Source organism: Mesocricetus auratus, unplaced genomic scaffold (assembly GCF_017639785.1).
Source record: "Mesocricetus auratus isolate SY011 unplaced genomic scaffold, BCM_Maur_2.0 Super-Scaffold_100007, whole genome shotgun sequence".
In the NCBI taxonomy this organism is placed as follows: Eukaryota; Metazoa; Chordata; class Mammalia; order Rodentia; family Cricetidae; genus Mesocricetus; species Mesocricetus auratus.
This window is the reverse complement of record NW_024429191.1, coordinates 96,342,165-96,363,839: the sequence shown is the minus strand read 5'-3', so window position 1 is coordinate 96,363,839 and position 21,675 is coordinate 96,342,165. Positions and strand designations below refer to the sequence as shown.

General features: G+C 49.3%; 1 protein-coding gene across 4 annotated transcripts in view; it reads right to left on the bottom strand.

Annotated features, from left to right (window-relative positions):
• Nucleotides 1-21,675, bottom strand: part of Rnf213 (ring finger protein 213) — a 102,337-nt gene that overhangs the window by 9,915 nt on the left and 70,747 nt on the right. For all 4 annotated transcript variants that reach the window (XR_005878564.1, XM_021227024.2, XM_021227023.2 and 1 more), the window contains 20 exons: nucleotides 20,915-21,127; nucleotides 20,570-20,751; nucleotides 19,994-20,114; nucleotides 16,920-17,020; nucleotides 16,630-16,812; nucleotides 15,334-15,503; nucleotides 15,141-15,240; nucleotides 13,466-13,577; nucleotides 12,621-12,831; nucleotides 12,238-12,428; nucleotides 11,366-11,488; nucleotides 10,639-10,749; nucleotides 9,476-9,718; nucleotides 8,943-9,024; nucleotides 7,880-7,914; nucleotides 6,819-6,913; nucleotides 4,837-4,996; nucleotides 4,015-4,195; nucleotides 1,720-1,811; nucleotides 1,044-1,295 (listed from right to left, as the gene is read on the bottom strand). Coding sequence is in view for 3 of the 4 variants with exons in the window: in XM_021227024.2 (XP_021082683.2) it covers nucleotides 1,044-1,295; nucleotides 1,720-1,811; nucleotides 4,015-4,195; nucleotides 4,837-4,996; nucleotides 6,819-6,913; nucleotides 7,880-7,914; nucleotides 8,943-9,024; nucleotides 9,476-9,718; nucleotides 10,639-10,749; nucleotides 11,366-11,488; nucleotides 12,238-12,428; nucleotides 12,621-12,831; nucleotides 13,466-13,577; nucleotides 15,141-15,240; nucleotides 15,334-15,503; nucleotides 16,630-16,812; nucleotides 16,920-17,020; nucleotides 19,994-20,114; nucleotides 20,570-20,751; nucleotides 20,915-21,127 (2,958 nt within the window). In the remaining variant the exon portion in view is untranslated. The remainder of the gene's footprint in view (nucleotides 1-1,043; nucleotides 1,296-1,719; nucleotides 1,812-4,014; nucleotides 4,196-4,836; nucleotides 4,997-6,818; nucleotides 6,914-7,879; nucleotides 7,915-8,942; nucleotides 9,025-9,475; nucleotides 9,719-10,638; nucleotides 10,750-11,365; nucleotides 11,489-12,237; nucleotides 12,429-12,620; nucleotides 12,832-13,465; nucleotides 13,578-15,140; nucleotides 15,241-15,333; nucleotides 15,504-16,629; nucleotides 16,813-16,919; nucleotides 17,021-19,993; nucleotides 20,115-20,569; nucleotides 20,752-20,914; nucleotides 21,128-21,675) is intronic.

Sequence of the window (21,675 nt, the reverse complement as noted above, 5' to 3'; positions counted from 1 at the left end):
AAGATTAATTTCTACACAGGCTAGGCCTTTCTTCTGGTTGTGTACTCAAAGGAAATGAGTAGACCAAAGATACATGAGCACACCCACGTCTTCTGTGCCTTTAGTGACCAGAGCTAGACAGTTTCAGCCTAGATGCCTACCAGCTGGTGAATGGGCAGAGAATGTGTGGTGTATGTCACAAAGGTGGGACGCTCAGCCCCAGAGCATAAGGGGAATAAAATCCTGTCATCGGCAGAAGAATGGATACTGTTGGTTAGAAGTCTCCAGCCAGTGCTCTTAACAGCTGAACCATCTCTCCAGCCCTAAGAGGTCACTTTATTAAATGAATTAAGTCAGATACAGAAAGATAAGTACCACACACTATATGTACAGGCTAAGAGAAGTCAACTTTAGAGGTAGGATAGTAATCACCATTCTATTCCACGGGTCTCCAGTGACCACCTCAGCGCATTCCATGTGACAGGAAGGCAGTGATTGGATCGTGTAACCAATTCCTTTCTCCGCCCATGTGCTGAGCAGCAGATGGAGGGAAGAGGTAGGAAGGCTGAACTGTCTGCATGCATGTGTAGAAATGTCAGATGGAACCCTTAATGTGTACATTATTATAGTTAATGATTATAATTATTAAACTTATAAAGGTAAGAGAAATAACTAGTTTCTTGTGCCCATGTGACTGTGTGAGAAGCAATTCAAAGCCAGCGACCAAGCAGGTAGTAGGGGCTACTGTCCCAAAGCCTCAGGCCCAAGCTTCCTCAGCCAAAGAAAACAACCCAAGACAAGTCACAGGGTTGACATGAGGGAGTTACTTTTGTGAACACCAGAAGTTTATGAATGACTGCTAGCAGCAAACACTAGTCCTCAGGGAAACAAAAAAGACCACTGTGCACAAGGGCTCCAGTAGACACAGGAGCTCGGATTGCTGCGTCTCATAGCTCTCCAGCCTGTTTTGAACTCAGAGCCCATCCTAGGAACCACTATTCTGAACAAAGGTTCAGGGAATCATCCGCACAGAAAAAGGGAAGTCACCCAGGAGTCACTTGTACCTTGTGGAGGAAGTGCCAGAGAACAGGCACAGTTTCTTTGCCATTTTTCTGATCCACAATGTGCTGCAGGTACTCAAGTGTGATCTTCTTCCTGCAGCTCCAAATCTTGGAGCAATGAACCACACTTTCCTGGGGCAAGTGAGGCAGGAAGGTAGCTGGGTCCCCATATATGATTTTGGCCACAGCGTTGGAGCTGATGCGCTCATCTTGGCTGATAAGAGCATTAACAGCTGGCAAGGTTTTGTCGAGACGCTGGATGAAGAAAATTGATAGAGAATTCTTGAACAGAGACTGCTGCACACAGGCTGGTACACCTAGTAACTACACTGTGGCTACCCTCCTTACCTTGCCTGTCCCCTTGCCGGTTTGTGTTACAATCTAACAAGGCCTTGCTGTAAGGTTTTGCTTCCCTGTACACAGGGAGACGAAGAGGTTTGTACCGTTGCTTGTCTTTCATCTCGCAAGTCTCTCTATAGGACAGTATGTCTGCTTCTTACCCTCATATCCTGCTACCCCAAGTGATGATAAACAAGCTGTAGGTTGAGGACACTGAAATCTGAGGCCTAAGAGGTTTCTGCAGCCCTTCCCCAGGGATATGGCCAAAGATTGCTGAGCAGATATGTGGGAGAGCCCTGCTTTTATCCTAGAGAAATGCCAAGTGACTGTCACCGCTCACCTCCAACTCAGGTAGAAGAAGAGCTTCAAAATGCTTCTCCCAGTTGTTTCTGTATCCTTTGGTTGACAACTGTGCATTAAAATTTGACGCCCCTACAAATAAAATAAGAATGTGTGGGTTGCCCTAGAATAAGAGCCATAGCAGCCTACATATAGTGAGCATAAAAGAAGTGCCCTTAGAAAGTTCTGTGTGATGGCAGAACTAAGTACCCTGTCCCTGATGCAGTCATCTGCTGCTACCACTTTTGTGATGGCACCTCAACCTCAGACAGTTCCTCTGACCCCATGGCTTCCACCATAAAACCATTCTAAACAACAGTACTAAGGACACAACTTAAAATCACAAGCCCAGGAACAGTGACAGTGGCTAGTGCCACCATCAGCCACTCCAACTGCTACCCCCAGACCAACAGGCAGAGCAGGCAGGACCGATGAAGAGGACATAGATCCTGAGATAGTCGCAGGCTTCTAGGACTCCCTCATTATGTGAAATAACACCAAAACAATGGGCTTCCAATAACATAAGGTTTTACCCTGTTATGCTGACTGGGAAGGAAGGCCCTAGGAGTGAGTTCCCTGCAGGTGGCACTTTTTATTGTTATTACTTCATTTAAAAGTAACACAGTGGAGCCGGGCGTTGGTGGCGCACGCCTTTAATCCCAGCACTCGGGAGGCAGAGACAGTCGGATCACTGTGAGTTCGAGACCAGCCTGGTCACATGTGGCACACGCCTTTAATCCCAGCACTCAGGAGGCAGAGACAGGCGGATCACTGTGAGTTCGAGACCAGCCTGGTCACATGTGGCACACACCTTTAATCCCAGCACTCGGGAGGCAGAAGCAGGTGAACTCTATGAGTTGGAGGCCAGCCTGGTCTACAGAGTGAGTTCCAGGACAGCCAGGGCTACACAGAGAAACTCTTGTTTGTGAAAAACAAAAACAAGACCATGGGCTATAAGGTTGGTTTGGTGGGTAAAAGCACTTGCTATGCAAGTCTGACAACCTGAGTTCAATCCCAGGACCACAGAGAACCTGATGTGGTGACTTGCACCTGTGACTTAGGTACTTCAAGAGCTGACTGGGAGCTGGTGACAGGAGACTCGCCTGCAAGCTCACAGGCCAGCTGGCCCTGATATGCAAAGCAGCAACAAGAGGCCTTCTCTCAACAAGTGAGAGCTAACACCAAAAAGTTCTTCTCTGAAGCTCACACATGCACTGAGGCAGGTGTGCATCCCCACCCGAGTAAACACACAGGGCTTTTTCATTGATGATTTCAAAAGATTGTTACAGAACTTTGGCATAGCTGAATGGAAATGTTTGTGTAGCATGTTCAAGGTCCCTTGGTTTAATCTTAGCACTACCAAAATCCAAGTCTTTTTTTTTTTTTTTTTTGGTTTTTCAAGACAGGGTTTCTCTGTATTGTTTTGGAGGCTATCCTGGAACTCGCTCTGTAGACCAGGCTGGTCTTGAACTCACAGAGATTCTCCTGCCTCTGCATCCTGAGTGCTGGGATTAAAGGCATGTGCCACCAACGCCCAGCCTCAAAAAGATTTTTTTGCAGTTGAATAAGTCATTCTGACAGGGTGGTGGTGATGCAGCACTGGGGAGGCAGAGGTAGGTGATTTCTGAGGTTGAGGCCAGCCAGGTCTACAAGTGAACTCCAGGACAGCCAGAGCTGCTACATAGAGAAACCCTGTATTAAAAACAAGCAAACCGCTAAAATAAGAAAGTCATTCTTAATGCCATCTTCAGTGACATTTGTGACCTTTCCTAGTAGACTGGGTTGTTAGAACAGTAAGGTAGCTCAGCAAGCAGTGCTCGTATTTTCTTGAGAGAATTGTGTACGTGGAAACCATCCACTGTCAGCTGAGGGGCTAGTGCACACCACAGGATTCTTAGTCAAGAGCAGAAATAGCGACTGATCCCTGGACACACATCACTGGCTTTAGATGACACATGTCTCCCTACAATAGGCTTGTTTGCATTTGTGTGTAAAAGGTCCCAAGAAGCAAAGGTCAGAGGTCCCTGTTAGGTGTGCGGGTGGATGGGGAACAGAGCAACCTCTTCACCCCAGTAAGAGTTCATGCTTTTTCCTCCCATCCCCTCTATTTTTATTGTTAAAGGATTTTACAGTGAAGCCCAATACTGGCCTTGAACTCACAGCAATGCTCCTGCGTTGGCTTCCTAAGTACTAGGATTACAGGTTGCCATGCTTGGCTCAAGTTTAGTTTCACGCACTCAGGACTCAGTGGGAGGTGACTCCTCAGCCCAGCTCAGCCCTTGTCCCCTTTGCTTACTCTGGCCCAACGCGGGGTGCCTCTCCTTGAGTAAACTGCTGAGGGTGAGGTGAACCACATGGACAGTCTCGTCCGCAGTCTTGCCCAGCATCTTGGTCAGCTGTTCCAGGTTTCTCTGGATGTGTTGCTGCAGGAAGCCTTGTGGGTCCTGGACCCGAGGCTTAATGATACAGGCCAGGGCCTGGAAGGAACGAGACAGGTGATGGTGCTGTCTGAGAGTAGACGACCCCACCATGGGCTTTCTGTCCTCTTGCTAGTGTTAGTATGAGAGAGATGCAGCACGGATGACCTTAGCCTCCCCACGCTGCACTCTGAAAGTGAGTCTGATCCTTACGTGTCTGTATGGGTGACATCTAGTCTCACTAATACAGAAAATTAGCTGGTATTACTTTAAAAAAAACTGGGCTAGTTATCATTCAGTGATATAACTCTAACCTCTGGAGCACTGTGAAAAAATATTAATAAAAATGGATAATACTTGTGTGGTGGCAGTGCACGCCGTTAATCCCAGCACTCAGGAGGCAGAAACAGATGGGTTGCTGAGTTCAAGGCCAGCCTGATCTACAAAATAAGTTCTAGGCAGCCAGGGTTACAGAGTGAGGCATTGTCTGGGAAAATAAGAAGTGGATTTTATATAACCTGAAAAGGTACTTCATCCCATTCCGTGTTGCGTCAGAAAAGACCAGGAGATGTTAGGTTTCTGTCACCTGGCAGATTGGGTACCAACAATCTACTCATACGTCACAGGCCCCGGTGAGCAGGCTTAAGACAAAAGGAATCCACAGCAGATCCTTCCTCTGCATAGCAGCTCATCGCAAGTACCTGGGGATCCCGAGTGGCCCCCACAAGCATGGCCAAATGAGTGAGCAGCCGGCTGAGAATGAAGACCACCGGGGACAGCCCTCGGTCAGACGCCACCTCTGCCCCACCGGGCTGCGGGTCGCCCAGCACGTGGCCAGTCTGCGTTCTGTCCTCGGCATTACTAGAAAGGAAGAGAAAAGACGGGGTAAAGATTGAAAGAGGCTGCTCTTCCTGGCTAAGGGAGCACATTTCAGACCCTAAGGACTTGGAGATAGGGTTCCATGCTCTGAGGAAACAAACCGAAAGTCCTTCCCGGCCTGGGATGCCTGCCTATGCATCGTTGTCTTTTCAGACCAGCCTTCTGGCTGACCTTCTCCCCCAACACTCAGTTTAAAGTGGCCTCAGGAAATGGCTGCTGCTGCTGATCCCTGAGAAGGCAGGAGGACAGACACATGCTCTATGCACGGTCTCGGGGCAGCTAGAGTTTGGGACACTTTGCACCCATGTAAGCATTTTCACATCCTTCTCATTTACCCAATCATAAACGAGATTTTTCATCATATGTAGTAGGTGGGGGAATGAAGTGTGTACATTTGTTTGCAAATATATTGCATGTCCAGGACATTCTGCTAGGTCTTGGCGATAAGCAGCCGGAATATTATAAGCTTTGACTACACCAGAAGCACCAGAATGCATTGACTGCATGAGACCCCACCAACCAATCCTAAGTATTGGCCAGCTACCCTGTGTCAGAACCGTGGGATCAGACTATTATTTAGAAACAGTCCTCTGGGGCTGGGGAAATGGTTCAGTGGTTTAAGAGCAGTAACTGCTCTTCCAGAGAACCCAGGTTCAAATCCCAGCACCCACATGGAAGCTCACAGTTGTCTGTAACTTCAAGATCTGACACCCTCACACAGATATACATACAGGCAAAACACTGATGCACATAAAATGATAAGAATAAATAATTTATTAAAAAAAAGAAGCAGTCCTCTGTCTCTTCAAAGCCAAGCAACTACAAACCAAAACCAGGACAGCTTTGCTTTCTTGTCCCGGTTCCCTAAACCATGCAGCGGAACAAGTATTTACACAGTACTCATACTGTAACAGGCACTATGGACAATCTAGAAGATTCCAAGAATATGGGAAAGGAGTGTCATTCTCTTTACTGTGCCCTCTTGGATAAGGGACAACTTTTATGAAGGGTCTGAAAATGTGGTGTGGGTGTCTTAAAACTCACCCCTCACCCAGACCAAGGCATGGCAGTACTTGACAAGCCTGGTTATGTGTCCTTCCTTTTCCTCATCTTGAAAAGGAAGCCAGGTGTGGTGGCATGCCCCTGAAATCCTAGCACTCAGGAGGTTGAGTCAGGCCTGGGCCACATAGCAAGAACCAGGACAGCCATGTGTGCGATCCTATGTTTAAAAAAACAAAACTAGCTGGGCGGTGGTGACACACGCCTTTAAACCCAGCATTTGGGAGGCAGAGGCAGGAGGATCTCTGTGAATTCGATTCCAGCCTGGCCTACAAGAGCTAGTTCCAGGACAGGCTCCAAAGCCACAGAGAAACCCTGTCTCGAAAAACAAAAACTAACAAACAAAAACCCGAACTACAGGAAGGTAGAAAGGAGATGAGAACTGAGACAGACAGTTTACAAGCGCTGAGAAAGGCAGATACAGTTTCGGTTTGCTGGGCCTACTGTCCTGAACCAGCACATCTGTCTATAGGAAAGGCACTTCTACAATGGTAAGCCCAAGGACCCCACAGAACATGTCTGTATTAGCAAGTATTACTGTGCAGGCCGCTCCGTGTTTAAGACCAGTGACTGCACCGAATGGTTTCCTGATGACACGGACCTTGGCACTGGTGCCAAGCATGGCATACATAGATCCAGATGTATGGCAGTGCCTTTGGCACAAGTTAATGACAGTTAAGGAAGAAGAGTTGGCCCAGTCCTGAAGCCCAGGGCTTACTACCGGGGGGAGCAGAAGCTCATGTACCTGATAGGACGGAAGCCCTGGAGTGGCATGTGGTTGACGCCGCCAATCTGAGCGCGACAGTCCGGACAGAAGCTCTGCACCATTGGCTTGCCGCACTAGAGGAAACACAATGATGTCTTACGCATGAGTGCCGCTGTGTAGCGACCCTGCTCTGCCACGGGAAGTCACTGGGATTGCTTCATCTGTGTGTATGCGGGGTAGACACTTACCCTAAGCACGCCAACAGTGTGCAAGTGCAGATTTTTTACGAAAAGGAGATGTAGGTTTGAATCCCAAAGTGATTGCTGCCTGATAGGAAAACCTGGAGCACATTTTGCTTTCTTGTACCAGCTCTTTATTCCTTTCTTGTATGTGTACACTCATCTTAGGGCTTCACTGCCTAACACCAGACACATGGGCTACTTGCTTCCAGTCTGACTGTTTGTTTTTTAACATGGGAGATTTTTATTTTAAAAAATCCAACCATAGTATTTATTATTCCTTTTTTTGTTTTTTTTTTTTTTTTTTTTTTTTCCGAGACAGGGTTTCTCCGTGGCTTTTGGAGGCTGTCCTGGAACTCGCTTGGTAGTCCAGGCTGGTCTTGAACTCACAGAGATCCTCCTGCCTCTGCCTCCCGAGTGCTGGGATTAAAGGCGTGCGCCACCAACGCCCGGCAGTATTTATTATTCCTAAGGGCCCCTTTTACAAAGTTAGATGGTGGAGCCTGTGGTGGCTCATGCCTTTAATCCAAGCATCCATGAAGGCAGAGGCAGGAGGATCTCTGTGAGTTCAAGGCCAGTCTGGTCTACACAGTGAGTTTCAGGACAGTCAGGGCTGTTACAGAGAAACCCTGTCTCTAAAAACCAAACAAAAAACCCAAAAAAGTTAGATGGTGTGGCCCCATACTGTAACACAGGGCCCACGGCTCATCAAAGCAGCCGCCGACCTCCAGACTGTAGAACTCCACAGTCCAAAGCAAGCCGGGGAAGAACCTCTCTCTACCTCATTCCATGGACAAGGAAGTACATGAATCTCAGAGAACACACAGTTTGAGTTTCCACCCACCGAACACCAAAACTCACCTCTCCTACAGAGCACGGGTGGCCATTGGGACAATCTGTTAAAAGGAACAGGACACACATTGGCTAGTGAGCTGCCTCATGACACACTGGGGCCCACATTCCATCCCCTCTGATCCTGACCAAGGCTGACACAGCCTCAGCACCCTCCCGAGGAACTGAAATACTTGGTATATTATGAGCCACTGTTTGACGAATGCCTCATGTTAAAAAAATGTCTGAACATAGTGTCAGAAAGCCAAGAGAAATTAGATTACTGATTCACACAGAGTTAACTCGGCAGCATGGTGGATGGTATTTTCCTTCTTTCTTTTCTATGGATTTACTATTGTTGTCTGCCACAACTTTAACAATAATTTAAAAGATTATTTACTCAAAGCACAGCTGAATCCACACAAAGCCGTGGGCCACATGAGTTGCCTTCCAGTTCTGTATACATCAAAAGAGCTATCTTTTTTTTTTTTTTTTTGGTTTTTCGAGACAGGGTTTCTCTGTGGCTTTGGAGGCTGTCCTGGAACTCACTTGGTAGTCCAGGCTGGTCTCGAACTCACAGAGATCCGCCTGCCTCTGCCTCCCGAGTGCTGGGATTAAAGGCGTGCGCCACCAACACCCGGCCAAAAGAGCTATCTTTGGGAGCACGCCTTTAATCCCAGCACTTGGGAGGCAGAGGCAGGTGGATCTCTGGGAGTTCGAGGCCAGCCTGGTCTACAAGAGCTAGTTCCAGGACAGCCTCCAAAGCCACAGAGAAACCCTGTCTCGAAAAACCAAAAAGAGCTATCTTTGGGTCAAAACTGCTGTATTGTGTCCTGTCTTTGTGTGCATTTCATTGTGGTTCAAGTGCTCTCTTCTCCAAGATGGCATGTTCCAGGAAGTGTACTGCAAAGGTCGCTTTGCCTGGACTCAGATGTAAGAGGGTTAGGACCCATGACAAGCAGACCATGGATCCTGTAAAGCACTGTTGTCCTGTAAGTCACCACATGCAACTGTGGATCCCAAGTACAGCCCAAGGCTTGTGTAGTCACAGGCCGATCATTTGTGCTCAGAGAGGCAGGATGTCAGCACTTACTGTACCAGGAGACGCTTTCTTTGGACATCCAACCCCTAGCTTGAACCAGCAGGTCTTCAGGCATTGTTGGAAGAAAAGCATTCTGAAAGACCAAAATCAGACGGGTCGTGAAAAGGGTGACTACGTGGCTTCACAGCCAGAGGCCAGAGCAACAGGGCCTGCACGGCTCAGTCTTAAAACTATCTTCACTATCAGTGACACTATCTGTCACTGACATCAGTGTCTCTCCAGGAATCCTCAGAATGGGACTACAGAGGCCTCATGGACTGAGCAGCTTTGGTTTCTCAGAGCCTCTCCAGTGTGAAGACAGCCATTATTGAACTATGCAGACTGTATCACGTATACCGGCCTAAGCTTGACTGATGCAATGCTCAGGAGTCTGTGGGAGACAGCAAAGGGCAGGCCGTGTTTTCACCACCACTGTGGGCAGGATTGAAATAAAGAAAAGAAACGGGTTTGTCCCAAGTCTGCACGTTTGTTCCTCACAAGGAGGAAGCCCTGAAGATACAGAGGGAAAACGGAAGTGATCTTACCGCCATGTCGCCCGGACGGAAGGCCAGAGTCCTCAGGGGCCCCAAGACTTGGTTTTGTCCACACAGGAATATGGTTGCAGCATGGACGGCCATTTCAGTCACTGTTCCTTCCAGGCTGCTGTTAGCAGGCCTAGTCCGCAGCAGGGGCAGAGAACCATCCACTAGTGATTTTGCAAAGTGTCCAATGTTAGGAGCAGAAAGGATCTTGCTTTCCTCAATGAATTTGTTCATAGCCTCGCATTGCTGATGAGAAAAGTGTTTTAACATTAACATGTTTCAAAATAACATTGTAGGGCTGGGCATAGTGATGCATGCCTGAGCATTTGGGAGGTGGAGATAGGAGACTCAAAAGTATAAGGCTAGCCCAAACTGCATGACACCCCATATCAAAAAGCAAAGAAACACCACACCCCAACCCAGACAGTACGTGGGTGTGGTAATGCAAACTTGGAAAGCAGAGAAAGGAGCATCATGAGTTTGAGGACAGCCTGGGCTGCATGTGAACAGCACGACTGTCTCAAAAAACAAACAAACAAAAACAAAACCAGAGCTGGGCAGTGGTGGCCCATGCCTTTTAATACCGGCAGCCTGGTCTACAGAGCAAGTTCTGGGACAGGTTCTAAAGCTACACAAAGAAACCCTCTCTCGAAAAAAACAAAAGCAAATCCCCCCCAAACACCAACAAACACAGAAAAACAGAGTGCTCTGACAAGCTGTGCGGTATGTACACACCCAGCATGCACCTGCACAATACTATTTCAAGCACTGCAGGCAAAAAACAAAACAAAACAACCCAGAACTAAACACTGTAATTTCATGGTCCAGAACTAAACACTGTAATTTCATGGTTTGTGCTTTCGTAGACCATGCCTCTGTACCCGATATCAAGGTAAATGTGGCGAACAATTAGCAATCAAAGGGCGTCCTTCAGAAGAGACCTTGCGTGGAAACAGCCCCACGTTATCTCACAGCCTTGAACTAAATTTTAGTTGTAATTCTGCAAGCTCTGGGCTAAAGTGAAAATAGATCTTCCGTCCAGTAAGGTTGAAAACCTCTATCATAGGTAGAGAATTATGGGCATGATTTGTGTTTGTGACTTAGTGCAGAAACCCTGGGAAGAGATGAGGCTGCGGACACGAGCCCCGCTGTGTAGAGCTGCTCACCTCTGGTTTCGGATGGAGGTTGGCACTGTGAGAACGGTACAAAGAAGCTACCTCTCTGTACAAGGCCAGCAGTAAGTAGACCGTCTGCTGGACTTTGGGGCTTCTGCAGGCCTGCAGAGGTAAAGGCACCAAGTGAGATTTAGAGGTTACATGGCTCTTCTCAGGCCCTTGACCCTGAACCACATGTCTGAGGGAGGGAGAGGCACCTCCTGGCCACAGTCCAGAGGTTCCATGGTTCACACTCAGTGCCAGACAACCAGCATCTGTCTTGGTGACTACTTCCTACTGTCAGAAACACATCCTAAGCAGAGACAGAGTGTCTGTGTCCTCTTCCGAGCACAACAGCAGAATGAGCAGGGACTCAAACAGGAAGAGAGCCACAACAGTTTCAAGGTCGGAGTTCTAAAGCCTTGGCATCATTATGAGAACAGTCAGGAGCATGCGTGAGCCATGACTATGCAGAGGACTTGTGAGGATGCCAGCCTTCTTCGGGTCTGAGTGAGCCTGGAGCAGCTTCTCACCAGGGTCTCAGCTATGACAGGCCAACTCAAGTGTCACTGCCCCCGCTCTAGCCATCAGGTCCCTGTGTAGGGCAAGGGGCCACACTGTGGTCTGATTTCTAATACAGCGTCACTCTAGGGAGCTACCCTGTTGGTGTTTGTTTGGGAAGATGCAGGCCTCCAGAGAGTGTCTCCTGGTACCAGAGAGAAGCCCAGACGCATCTTACCATCAGAGCAGTCCCAATGTCCAGGGTCTTAGACTCGAGCACAGCTTTGCCCACCGCATCACGGAGAGCCTTGTATTCATTGCCATGTACTAGGTATCGGTCCATCTGGCTCCGGTCGTCCCTCTGTAATCCCAGGAATACAGGTTGTTAATCACAGTGGGGATAATATGAGGGGTATTTTGAAAAGAACTCTAGACAGACAAAGGCACCAGGCTGTCCCCCGAGACTCGGAGGTGGATGAGCAGGGTCACCTGACAGGCTCTCTTTGGGAGTTGAATCTGTGTCTTCTCTGGACTGGGAGGGGCCTGCACTGACTTTGTAGGGCATGCTTTCCTCACAGCACAGCATCGAGCCCAGGTGACAAAAAAAGTTTGTCTCTTCTAAGCCCCAGTGGTGATGATTATGATGAAAATAATGAAGAAAGAATAATGAAAAGGCCAGGATTGTTAGTGACACTTTACAGTCCCAGGACAGTAAGAACTGATTTCTGACTTCCAGGATGGGCGCTAGAGCAAGGCCTTAACAAACCCCGTATCCTAGTCATTGCTCATCTCTGCCTTCCTGTTCCTTTCCACCTGTCAGAAGTAGAAAGGACACAGGGCAGAGACATCCATTCACCTTCCATGTATCCAGCGACATAAAGAAGAAAGTAAACCTAAATAAAATGCAAATGAACACACCAGAAGTTCACATGTGTTACACGCACGCACGTATGCGCATATTCCCTGGCGGGGTAGGCAAAGGCCTATTTCCCAACTGGCTAAGGGAGGGCTCAGGTGGGCAGCACACTGAGCTTCACCCCAAGTCCAACCAGAGTGTGCTGCAAGCAGAGCTGTAAGAAGCATGTCCCTCATGCCCAAGGCACTGCTCACCTGCTGTTTGATGACACCCCTGGGGAACACCCACTGGCATGGATGGCCCTCCCTGGAGAAGCTCTGCACGAATTCCATCCCACGCTGGCTGGAGAGTTTCCTCACCAGGTACACACGGTGCCAGTCATTCTTGACACGGGCACAGAACTGCTCAACACACTTCAGGAAGCACTGCTTATCTGCAGCCAGTTCTGTGAGATTGGGGAGACAGTGACACAACATCTTCTGTGGAATGCAACACCAGGCAGAGGCCCTAGCCTGTCCTTTACAATCCCACCGTGAAAGAGCCCAGAGGAAAGGGAAGAGGACAACTACGTCCTAAGAGCAGGTTTCCCAGGGTCCCCACACTTCTGAGTTAGAGGGTCTCTGCGGAGGAGACTTGCCTGAGCCTTCCTGAAGCTCTGAGAGGAAGTCGGCAGCCAAGTCAAGGCAGAGGCGCACCCTGGCCACCTCCTGCAGGTACTCCACCGAAGCTGTGCTGGCAGGCTCTTGGCCTTGCCTTCCCGGGGAATACGTCGTGAGGAAATGGCCTTCCTCTCCCAGGCCCTGCTTGTGACTCCTACAGCCAGCACTTATCTTCTCATGGACCGAGTCCTGACGAAGGATGGACATAGAGACCAGGGCATTAGTCCATACCAGCAAGCCCGTGTCTGTGACAGTTGCCACAGCATGTCTGTGTAGAGTCAGGGGCAGGACAGTATCATGGAAAGCAGTCATGTACGTGTTTTGGAATCATGGAAAACTAGCATTTCTTTCTGTGTGAGAACAAGAAGGATGAGAACAAGCAAACTTGCAAGGGGATGTGTGTAATTAACATGAGGATGACGGAAGTGTCCATAGTGATCAGCTGAAGATAACCACTGTCAACTCTGTGGTGTGCTCCGGCTGTGGTGTGTTTGTTCTTCGGAGTAAGTGACAACGCACACATCACCATCGGAGAAACGCATCACTGGGAGCTCAACTGTGCAAACATCAGAGTCACAGAATGAAGACCGCTTGGACATCACTAAGTGCGATTACTAAACAGCGGCCCCTGAGGCATAGGAAGTACTGAACACCATCAGGAAACTCTCAACTATATAGGAACTGCAGGTGGTAGTCACACAGGAGCAAGTATCTCTCTGTTGTACTGACTACAGTGGCATCCTGTTGGTTTTCAGAAATGTTTTCACTGTATGAACCTCATGATTCACAGTTTTCAAAAGAAATGCAGGGACAACCATCATACCTCCAGGCAGTTGATAAACAGCAGGTACAGCTCTGTTTTATCATCTTTTGGGAATGCTTTGTTCTCTAACTGGGTCAAGTAGTTCTGGATGTAATCCTTTACTTCATGGAAGCTGTGGAAAGAGACACAATGTTCCTGGTTATGTCAGTTTATGGGATACCCAACCCCCACCCCCATAGACTCCATCCCAGAGCCTACTATGCACCACACAAACACTCTACCAAACTGCATCCCTAGCCCCTGCATTCTGAGGGATGGGGTATTGTAACAGGAACAATAAAAACCTGGAGACTGATATTGGGGTTAAAGCTGGAGACCAGAGAAGCAAAGTGACAGCCACCAGAGAGGTCTCACCTCTCCCAGTGCTCAGACCCAAGGGGCGACTGTGTCCTCTGACTGCATCTCCAGACTGCACTGCTCACTGAGACTGCAATGAGTTCCAGTCTCCTCCCAGCCTAGATTCCTCTCCTGACTCCACCTCCCTAGTGCTGGGATTGAAGGTGTGAGCTCTGTTTCTCTTTTAGACTGATTCACCTAGCCCAGGTGGGCAGGTAGCCCAATGTGGCCTTGAACTCACAGCGATTCTGCCTTTGTCTCCCGAGTGCTGGGATTAAAGATGTGTACCACCACTGTCTGGCATCTATGGCTGTGGCTAGATTTGCACTCTGATCTTCAGTTAAGTTTTATTGGATCATAAACAAAATATCACCACAGGGCACACATGATTTTGTGACACCAAGCACTGGTCATTTGGAAAATCTTTGCACTATTACTACATTTTTATTGTAGAATGCACTGGGAAAAAATACCCTATAATATAGTCATTAATATCACCACGGATCTGCTCAAAAAGAATTTCAAATCTTACAGGTGGAGGATACAAGTTTATCTAAAATTTAAATTCTCACTTAAATATATAAGCTGTATCATTGGCAGCAAATACCACAGTGTTTAACTATGACAGGATCCCTCTGCTCTCAAGGAAATGCCAGCAGGCCCACTTCTGTGTTCCTGCAATTGCTCTTCCAGGCCCAGATGGCCTAACCTGAAACAAGCAGCTGGTTCCTAACTCAGGGCAACTCCATGAGACTGTGAGGTAACCGCTGTGCTCTGCATGCTGTCTGCCGGGATCCACGAGCCCTGTGGTCCCCACAGATCAGTGTTAAGTCATACCTTAAGGGTCATGGTTTAGGAAAGCAAGTGAGGGAAGCTTGCATTTTCAACAACTCTTAGTGCTCATTGGTGAAGGAAACCCACACCCCTTAAGTAAGGCCACTGCATGTACCCAAAAAGGCCTGAAGTGCCTTGATAGAATTCTAGAAAAAGTTGGGGCTTGGGGCTGCATGGACACTTGGAGAGCTGCATCTCTGGCTCAGCACATCTGCCACAGAGGACAGGGGTGCATCCTACTCGGTCTGACGCAGCCCACATTCAGTAGGACACAGAAAGCAAGTCACGTGTCACGAGGTTGGGTGGCAGGATCTGGGGCCAGAAGCACACCATGGCTTCTTGCTAAGTTCCACTTGCTGCGGGGCCAAGCTCAGGAGCCCACGGGGGAAGCTATATGCACACAACCTTCACATGAAACTGGGTTTGCTCACACAGAAGCAGCTTCTAGCCAAGACAGAGTCACAGAGAAGCAAAGGGACACAAAAGCCAGATGAGGGCCACTGACCTGTACTTGAGAAGCAGTTTTAGTACCACAGAGCGGATGACAGGAGTCTTGTCGACAACATCGCCAAATGGAGACAGAGACTTCGTGTGTTCACGGTGCTCTGCAGCCAGAGAGAAGGGGGCTGTAGTTCATATCACAGTACAGAGCTGAGCGGAAACCCGGTCTGTACGTTTATGGGAAGAAGGCCACTCACTCTGGGAGGCGTCTCTCAGCAGCTCCTTTTGTATGAAGAGTAAGGACAGCAGGCTGTCAATCACACTCTCCTGAGGAGGGGTGTCATCTTTAAAGCACATGGTGGAGACCAGGTCCACGAAGAAGCTGTTACACATGTGACGGAACTGGGCGTGCTTCTCGATGGCTTTTCTGGGGGGGGGGGGGGAGATTGTGACAAAAGACTTGTAAGAATGTGTTCCCACTGGGATTGACATGTAAAGCATTCATGTTTCTAATTTAAATAAAAACATTATAAAAAATGTGTTTCCAATCCTTCCAGGCAGCGTGATATTTGGATAGTATTTTGTTTATTTGACCTTGAACTCATGGTGATTTTTCTATGTCAGCCTTTTAACTGTTGGGTTTAAAACTAGGCTAGCTTTTTTTTTTTAAATCAACAAATGCAATGACTTTACAGTGATCAAAACTCAAAACTTCAAGTGTCATGACTGCTTCTAGGAACGCCGTCACTGTTTGGACCACTGAGTGTCCTAGAGTATGGGGAAGAAGAGGGGAGCAGGGTCTGGGCCACTGAGGCTCGTAGAGCCTGGGAGCTCTTCTCCTACATCTCTTGATAGCTAGGTGAGATCCGCCCTCATCCTCAGTCAGAGAACAAGGCTGCACTCACACGTCAAGAGGGCAGGGGGGATCTGGGCTTTGTAGTAAAGGACCTGCCTTGCACTTAAAATCTCAGCAGTAGATGTGAGGATGTGAGGGAAGTGACAGGAGGGTCCCTAGGGGTCACTGGCTGGTCAGCCAGGCAAAGAGGCGAACTCCAGGGTTAATGAAGAGCTGCCTGTCCCAAAAGACAAGGTAGAGAGTGATCAAGAAGATATTCCGATACTGATCTCAGGACTCGCGGACACCCATCCACATGAGCACACATACATACAAAGGGGACAGGTGACGGGCAGGGACATGGATGAGTGGCGGGGCACACACTGAGCCCTGGGTCCATCCCTGGCATTATTCCAGCCCTGCCCACCGAAAGATGCCAAGCTACACCTGCGTGCTTCCCTTTCTTACAAGGACATCACTAATGACTTTCTGGTTCATTTCCCCTAAGTTTGCTGTCTCCATGTCTGTGCCCATCTTATTTGGAAAAGGAATTCTGAGACAGATGTCCAGGAAGGCTAGCTTCTGGGATTGCTCATGAGCGTCCTCTGAAGCCAGCCCTTGCAGCCAGGGCAAGCTGACGGGAGGAAGAGCTGGCATCATCTCCAAAGACTGTACTGGGAAAAAGAGGAAGGAAGCTTTAAGAGGAAGGCTGTTTTACCTGTGTTCCTGAGAAACAGTTGGCGAGAATTTGTCTGGCAAGTCAGTTAAGCAGCAGGGGCATGTCATCTGCCCCGGGGCGAGCCAGGTTTGGATGCAGAGTAGGCAATATACATGATCACAAGGCAGGCAGACAGGATCCTGTGCGTCTCCCAGACAGATGTGACATGGCTGAATACCAAACCTAGAACCCAAGAAGACCATCAACTCCAGAGCTGAAAAGCGTGAGGAACACGCCCCCCCACCCACTGCAGCCAGAAAAGGCTCTCCTCACTCTGACGCGCAGCTCACCTGCTGAGTGTCCTGCTGACCTTCTCCTTGCACTCACAAAGGGTGGTCATCACCGCCATGAATGGCCTGTAGGTCTTGAGGTCTGAGTTCTCTTCAAGGCACTGAGGGAGAAGGGCAGTGGTCAGCAGTGACGGGGCCTGAGAGTGACTCACGGGCTGATGACGAGCCGTCCTAGCCATGGCATGCATGCCTACAGCACTAGGCTCGTTCCATGCTTCCTTTAGGAAGCTTCACACTTTGGGGGGGGCTGGAGCGGGAGCTCAGCAGTGAAGGGCACTGGCTGCTCTTTCTGAGGACCGTGGTTTGATTCCTGACCACCTGTAATTCCAGTTCCAGGGGATGTGACAGTCCCTCGGGCCTCCTCAGACACCAGGCATGCATGTGGTACACAGACATACTTGCAGGCAAAACACCCATGCACATAAAATACAAATTAATTATGGCAGTGTGTGTCTTTAATCCCAGCACTCAGGAGGCAAAGGCAGGCAGACCTGGTGAGTTCAAAGCCAGCCTGGTCTACATAGTGAGTTCCAAGATAGCCAGAGCTACACAGTGAGACCTTGTCTCAAAAAACAAAACAAAACAAAAAACCCACATTTAAAATGTCCTGTAAAAATCAAAACAAAATTAAAATTACAATATCTTATTTTTTTTCCCTATCTCTGTGAACTCAGGTAGACTGCCACACTGGCCCTTTCAGGGTCTCTCACTGTAATGGCTCTGTGGAAGCTATTCAGGGTATATGCCTGCCGCCTGTTCTCCAGTTAACGGGCACTACAGGTTCTGCATTCTTGGGGATTGTGAATGCCCTGAATGTTGTTTTCATATTAAATATTCCACTGGACATCATGAGATTAAGGAGAGTTCCTGATTTGCCAAGAGTGATTGTTCCCCTAAATCATCTTATTAGACACTTTATTTTTTTAAATCACTTAGTTTATTTTTGTTTGTTTGTTTGTTTTTCTTTTCAAGACAGGGTTGCTCTGTACAGCTCTGGAGCCTGTCCTGGAACTTAATCTGTACACCGGGCTACATCTTAGAACTCATAGAGATCCACCTGCCTCTGCCTCCCAAGTGCTAGGAATAAAGGCATGCATCACCGCCAATCTTTTTTTTTTGTTTTGTTTTGTTTTTCGAGACAGGGTTTCTCTGTATTGTTTTGGAGGCTGTCCTGGAACTCACTCTGTAGACCAGGCTGGCCTCAAACTCACAGAGATCCGCCTGCCTCTGCCTCCCGAGTGCTGGGATCAAAGGTGTGCGCCACCAACGCCCGGCTCACTGCCAATCTTTTACATTACATGGTTGACAACATTTAATTTTTGAGCCATCCTTGAATTCCTAATATTAATCATAATTTAGGAATAATGTGTTTTTATGCCCCAATAAATTTGACTGGTTAATCAACTATCAAATTGAGAAACAGGCAAAAGGCCTAAACATCTCTCCCAAGAAGATGCACAGGATGTCCTAGTCATTAAGGACACTAAATCACACTCAAGAGTGACAGTATCTCACAGCACTCCCACATTTCAGATGGCTGGCCTACAAAAGGCGAGCAAGAGTGAGTGCCGGCCAGGCTATGGAAGAGCAATTGGAAGCCATCTGCTGCTGGTAGAAATGTCACTGTGGGCAAAGTACAGCAGCTGCTCCAAAGGTTAAATGCAGAATTGAGCAAATGAGTAGCATTTCCAGTGGAGGGGCGGGGGAGCCTCAATTACTTCCATGTTTCAGTTCCCGGCTGATCACAGCGACCAAACACAGGTCCAAGCCCGGATGTCCACAAACAGACCAGCAGTGGGCTCGGTCACAAAGCAGACTTACACTTGACCTTAAAAGGAAGGGAATTCTGACACACTCTGCGAGTTCTGCTCCCAGGAGGCACCAGTGCTGGTCAGGTTCGCAGAGCAGAGTGCGGGGAGCTGAGGGATGGAGGGTTGGGGTCTTTAATGGAGACAGTTTTTGTGTAGGAAGACGATAAAGCTCAGGGGTAGACGGTGGGGATGGCTGCATTGTAGTGTGGGTGTGCTCAGTGCCACTGAGTGTGTGTGGCTTTAATGACACGCTTCGTGTAATGTGCACTTTAGCACAACTTTAAAAACATGGCAGCGGCCTGGTGGTTGGGTGGTAAATGGCAACAGAGATACAACCACCTAGAAAGCCAGGGTTTGAATGATCCGTGGCAAAGTGTTCAGAAAGACTGCTCTGGGAGACACCTTGGAAGGCAGACCATATAAACAACAATCTACCTTTCTTTTTCTCTATCCGTCTGTCTATCCACCTGTCTCATGCGTAACCATCCTTCCTGTCAGAGATAACCGAAAAAAAATCCAAATATATGTTGACCGTTTTCTGCAGCTTTTACCAGGGCCTGATGGTGGAGGCTGGGGGCGTCGTGACAGCTGGCCTCTGGTCAGGGTCAGGGCAGTGATAAGTGGCTTTTCAAACACAGCCTTCCTTGCCGCCTCAGTGGGAGAAGAGACCCGAGGCCCTATATCTCCCCACAAATCCCATCTGACGCTTGCAGCGAGGCCATGGCAACCACCCTCACAGCAAAGGTGACACTGAGGGCAACAGTGACACCAGGAACAGCTTCCTAGGATCACCAGAGGCAGGGTGTGTCAGTTAAAGATGACACAGACACGAAACTGAAGAGGTCTGCTGGGAGCTCGTTTGAGGCTGCTAAGGCCCACCCTGTTACAGAAGTGAGCAGCGGGCGTCTGCACGGCTCCAACACCGCATGTTCCGCAGCAGCAAGTCCCATGCGACTTCCCACCCGCACCTGCCAGCACTTTAGGGCCGCGTGAAGCAGAGGCAGAGGCAGAATCTCTGAGTCTGAGGCCAGGTTGGTCTACACAGTGAATTCCAGGAGCATCCAAGGCTGCTCAGAGAAGCCCTGTCTTGAAAACCAACCCATCAAATGAAAGAATAGAGCGATCTGTCATGACATCACTGCCCTTTGCCCAGCTATAAACCTGCCAGAGCAATAGTGCACCAACCAGAGGAAAGTGTCCCTGGAGTTCCGGCTCTCCACACTGCTCAGAGTCAGGCAGCTGTTACTCAAGCCCAGCACTCACCTTGTCAAGTAGGAAGACATAGGTGGTTACCAGCTGACTCAGCTCAGGGACCTGGCTTTCCGTCTCGAGGAGAACATGCTCCACAAAGAGTGCGATGGAGAAAATGCGATTCCAGAGGGTTCTGTCAAGAGAGGGGTGTTAGCAATGAGCTCTGACAGGAGCCTGAGACACAGGAGGGGAGAGCAGCTGAGCAGAGGCTAAGAGGTGAGGTGAACACAAGGGCACTGTCCCTGCACACAAGCTCCCTACTCTTCCACACACCAGGCTCACCAAAGACCCATACCATGTTCCATGCCCCAACAGGCATCGGTCCAGCAAGCTCAGCACAGGGACCGGCAGCCTGCCCCTCCTCCGCTTGCCCCTCCTGTCCCTGCTGCCCTTTCGGCTTTGCCTGCTTCCTAACGTGTCCACTCCCTACCACTCTCAGGACGGCTCTCTTCCTAGGTCCCTAGAAACAGACAGCCAGCGCTTGGGAGCGGTGAGTGGGGTGGGTGTCTCTCCTGCCCACCTTCCTCTCCAGGCAAGTCCCAGGGGTGGGCACGGGCTGAGTGCACAGAGGCAGGCCCTTCTGCTCACCTGACCTCCTGGACGACGGCTCTGGTTATGTCCCCACAGTCCCGCAGGTACCCCCTGGAACAGACAAGCTCCAGAGGCATGGCCAAATTCTTCACCATGTTTACCCAGGCCCTGGGGCTCGGCTTCAGGGCACTGCCCTTCAGCACTTCAACACAGGCCATTGCTGCAACGGCATCTAGTGTCTGGAACAGGGAGAACAGTCATGTGACCCAGCAGGGCCCACTCCCCCCCCGCGCCCGTCAGTACAGCCCTGCATCCTTACTCCAGGCTTGTGGCCTATTCCTCCACCACACCGAAGCACTCACCGAGGGCAGGCCCGGGGCCCTCCCCAGGGGAGACCCTTACCATTTCACTCCCAGCCAAGCTGTGCCTCTGGGCCGCTTCACCGAGGCTCTCCAGAACCTGGGGGTGGACGGCCAACAATCTGGAGAAGTTCTGCAGCCGGGTTCTGAAGCGCTGGTAGGCGAGGTGCACCCAGGGCAGGGAGAGCCCTTCCTCAGGCACTCCTGAAGCCGTCCGGAGCTCACTGAGGCAGGACCACAGGGCCATCTGCAGAAACTGGAGACAAGACAATTTCAGTGCCGAGTTTTACATGATGAAGACATGCTTTTCTATGGAAAATCATTAAGTATTCAAAAGCTATAAAAAAAAGAAAAGGTTTAAAAATCAGGCCCATGATCACCTGGCTGCCTTTTGGTGGAGTTTTATGGTCTTTTTCCTTGCTGGCACCCTAGACTGCTGTGCTGGCCAGTCTTATGTCAACTGGACACAAGCTGGAGTCACTGGAGAGGAGGGGCCCTCAGCTGAGAAGATGCCTCCATAAGATCGGGCTGTAGGCAAGCCTGTAGGGCACCCCCCACCTTTAGAGACAAGGTTTCTCTGTGCAGCTCTAGCTGTCTTGGAACTCACTCTTTAGACCAGTCTGGCTTCAAACTCACAGAGAGGGCTTGATAGGGAAAGTCCTGTGTATATGTCAATAAAGCACTGTTGGCCAATAGGGAACCAAGATAGATGGGACTAGGAATCCAGGAGGACTCTGGGTAGGAGAAACACAGGAGTCAAGATGTAACGCCATGGGGTAGGAAGCACGGAAACCTCTCCGGTAA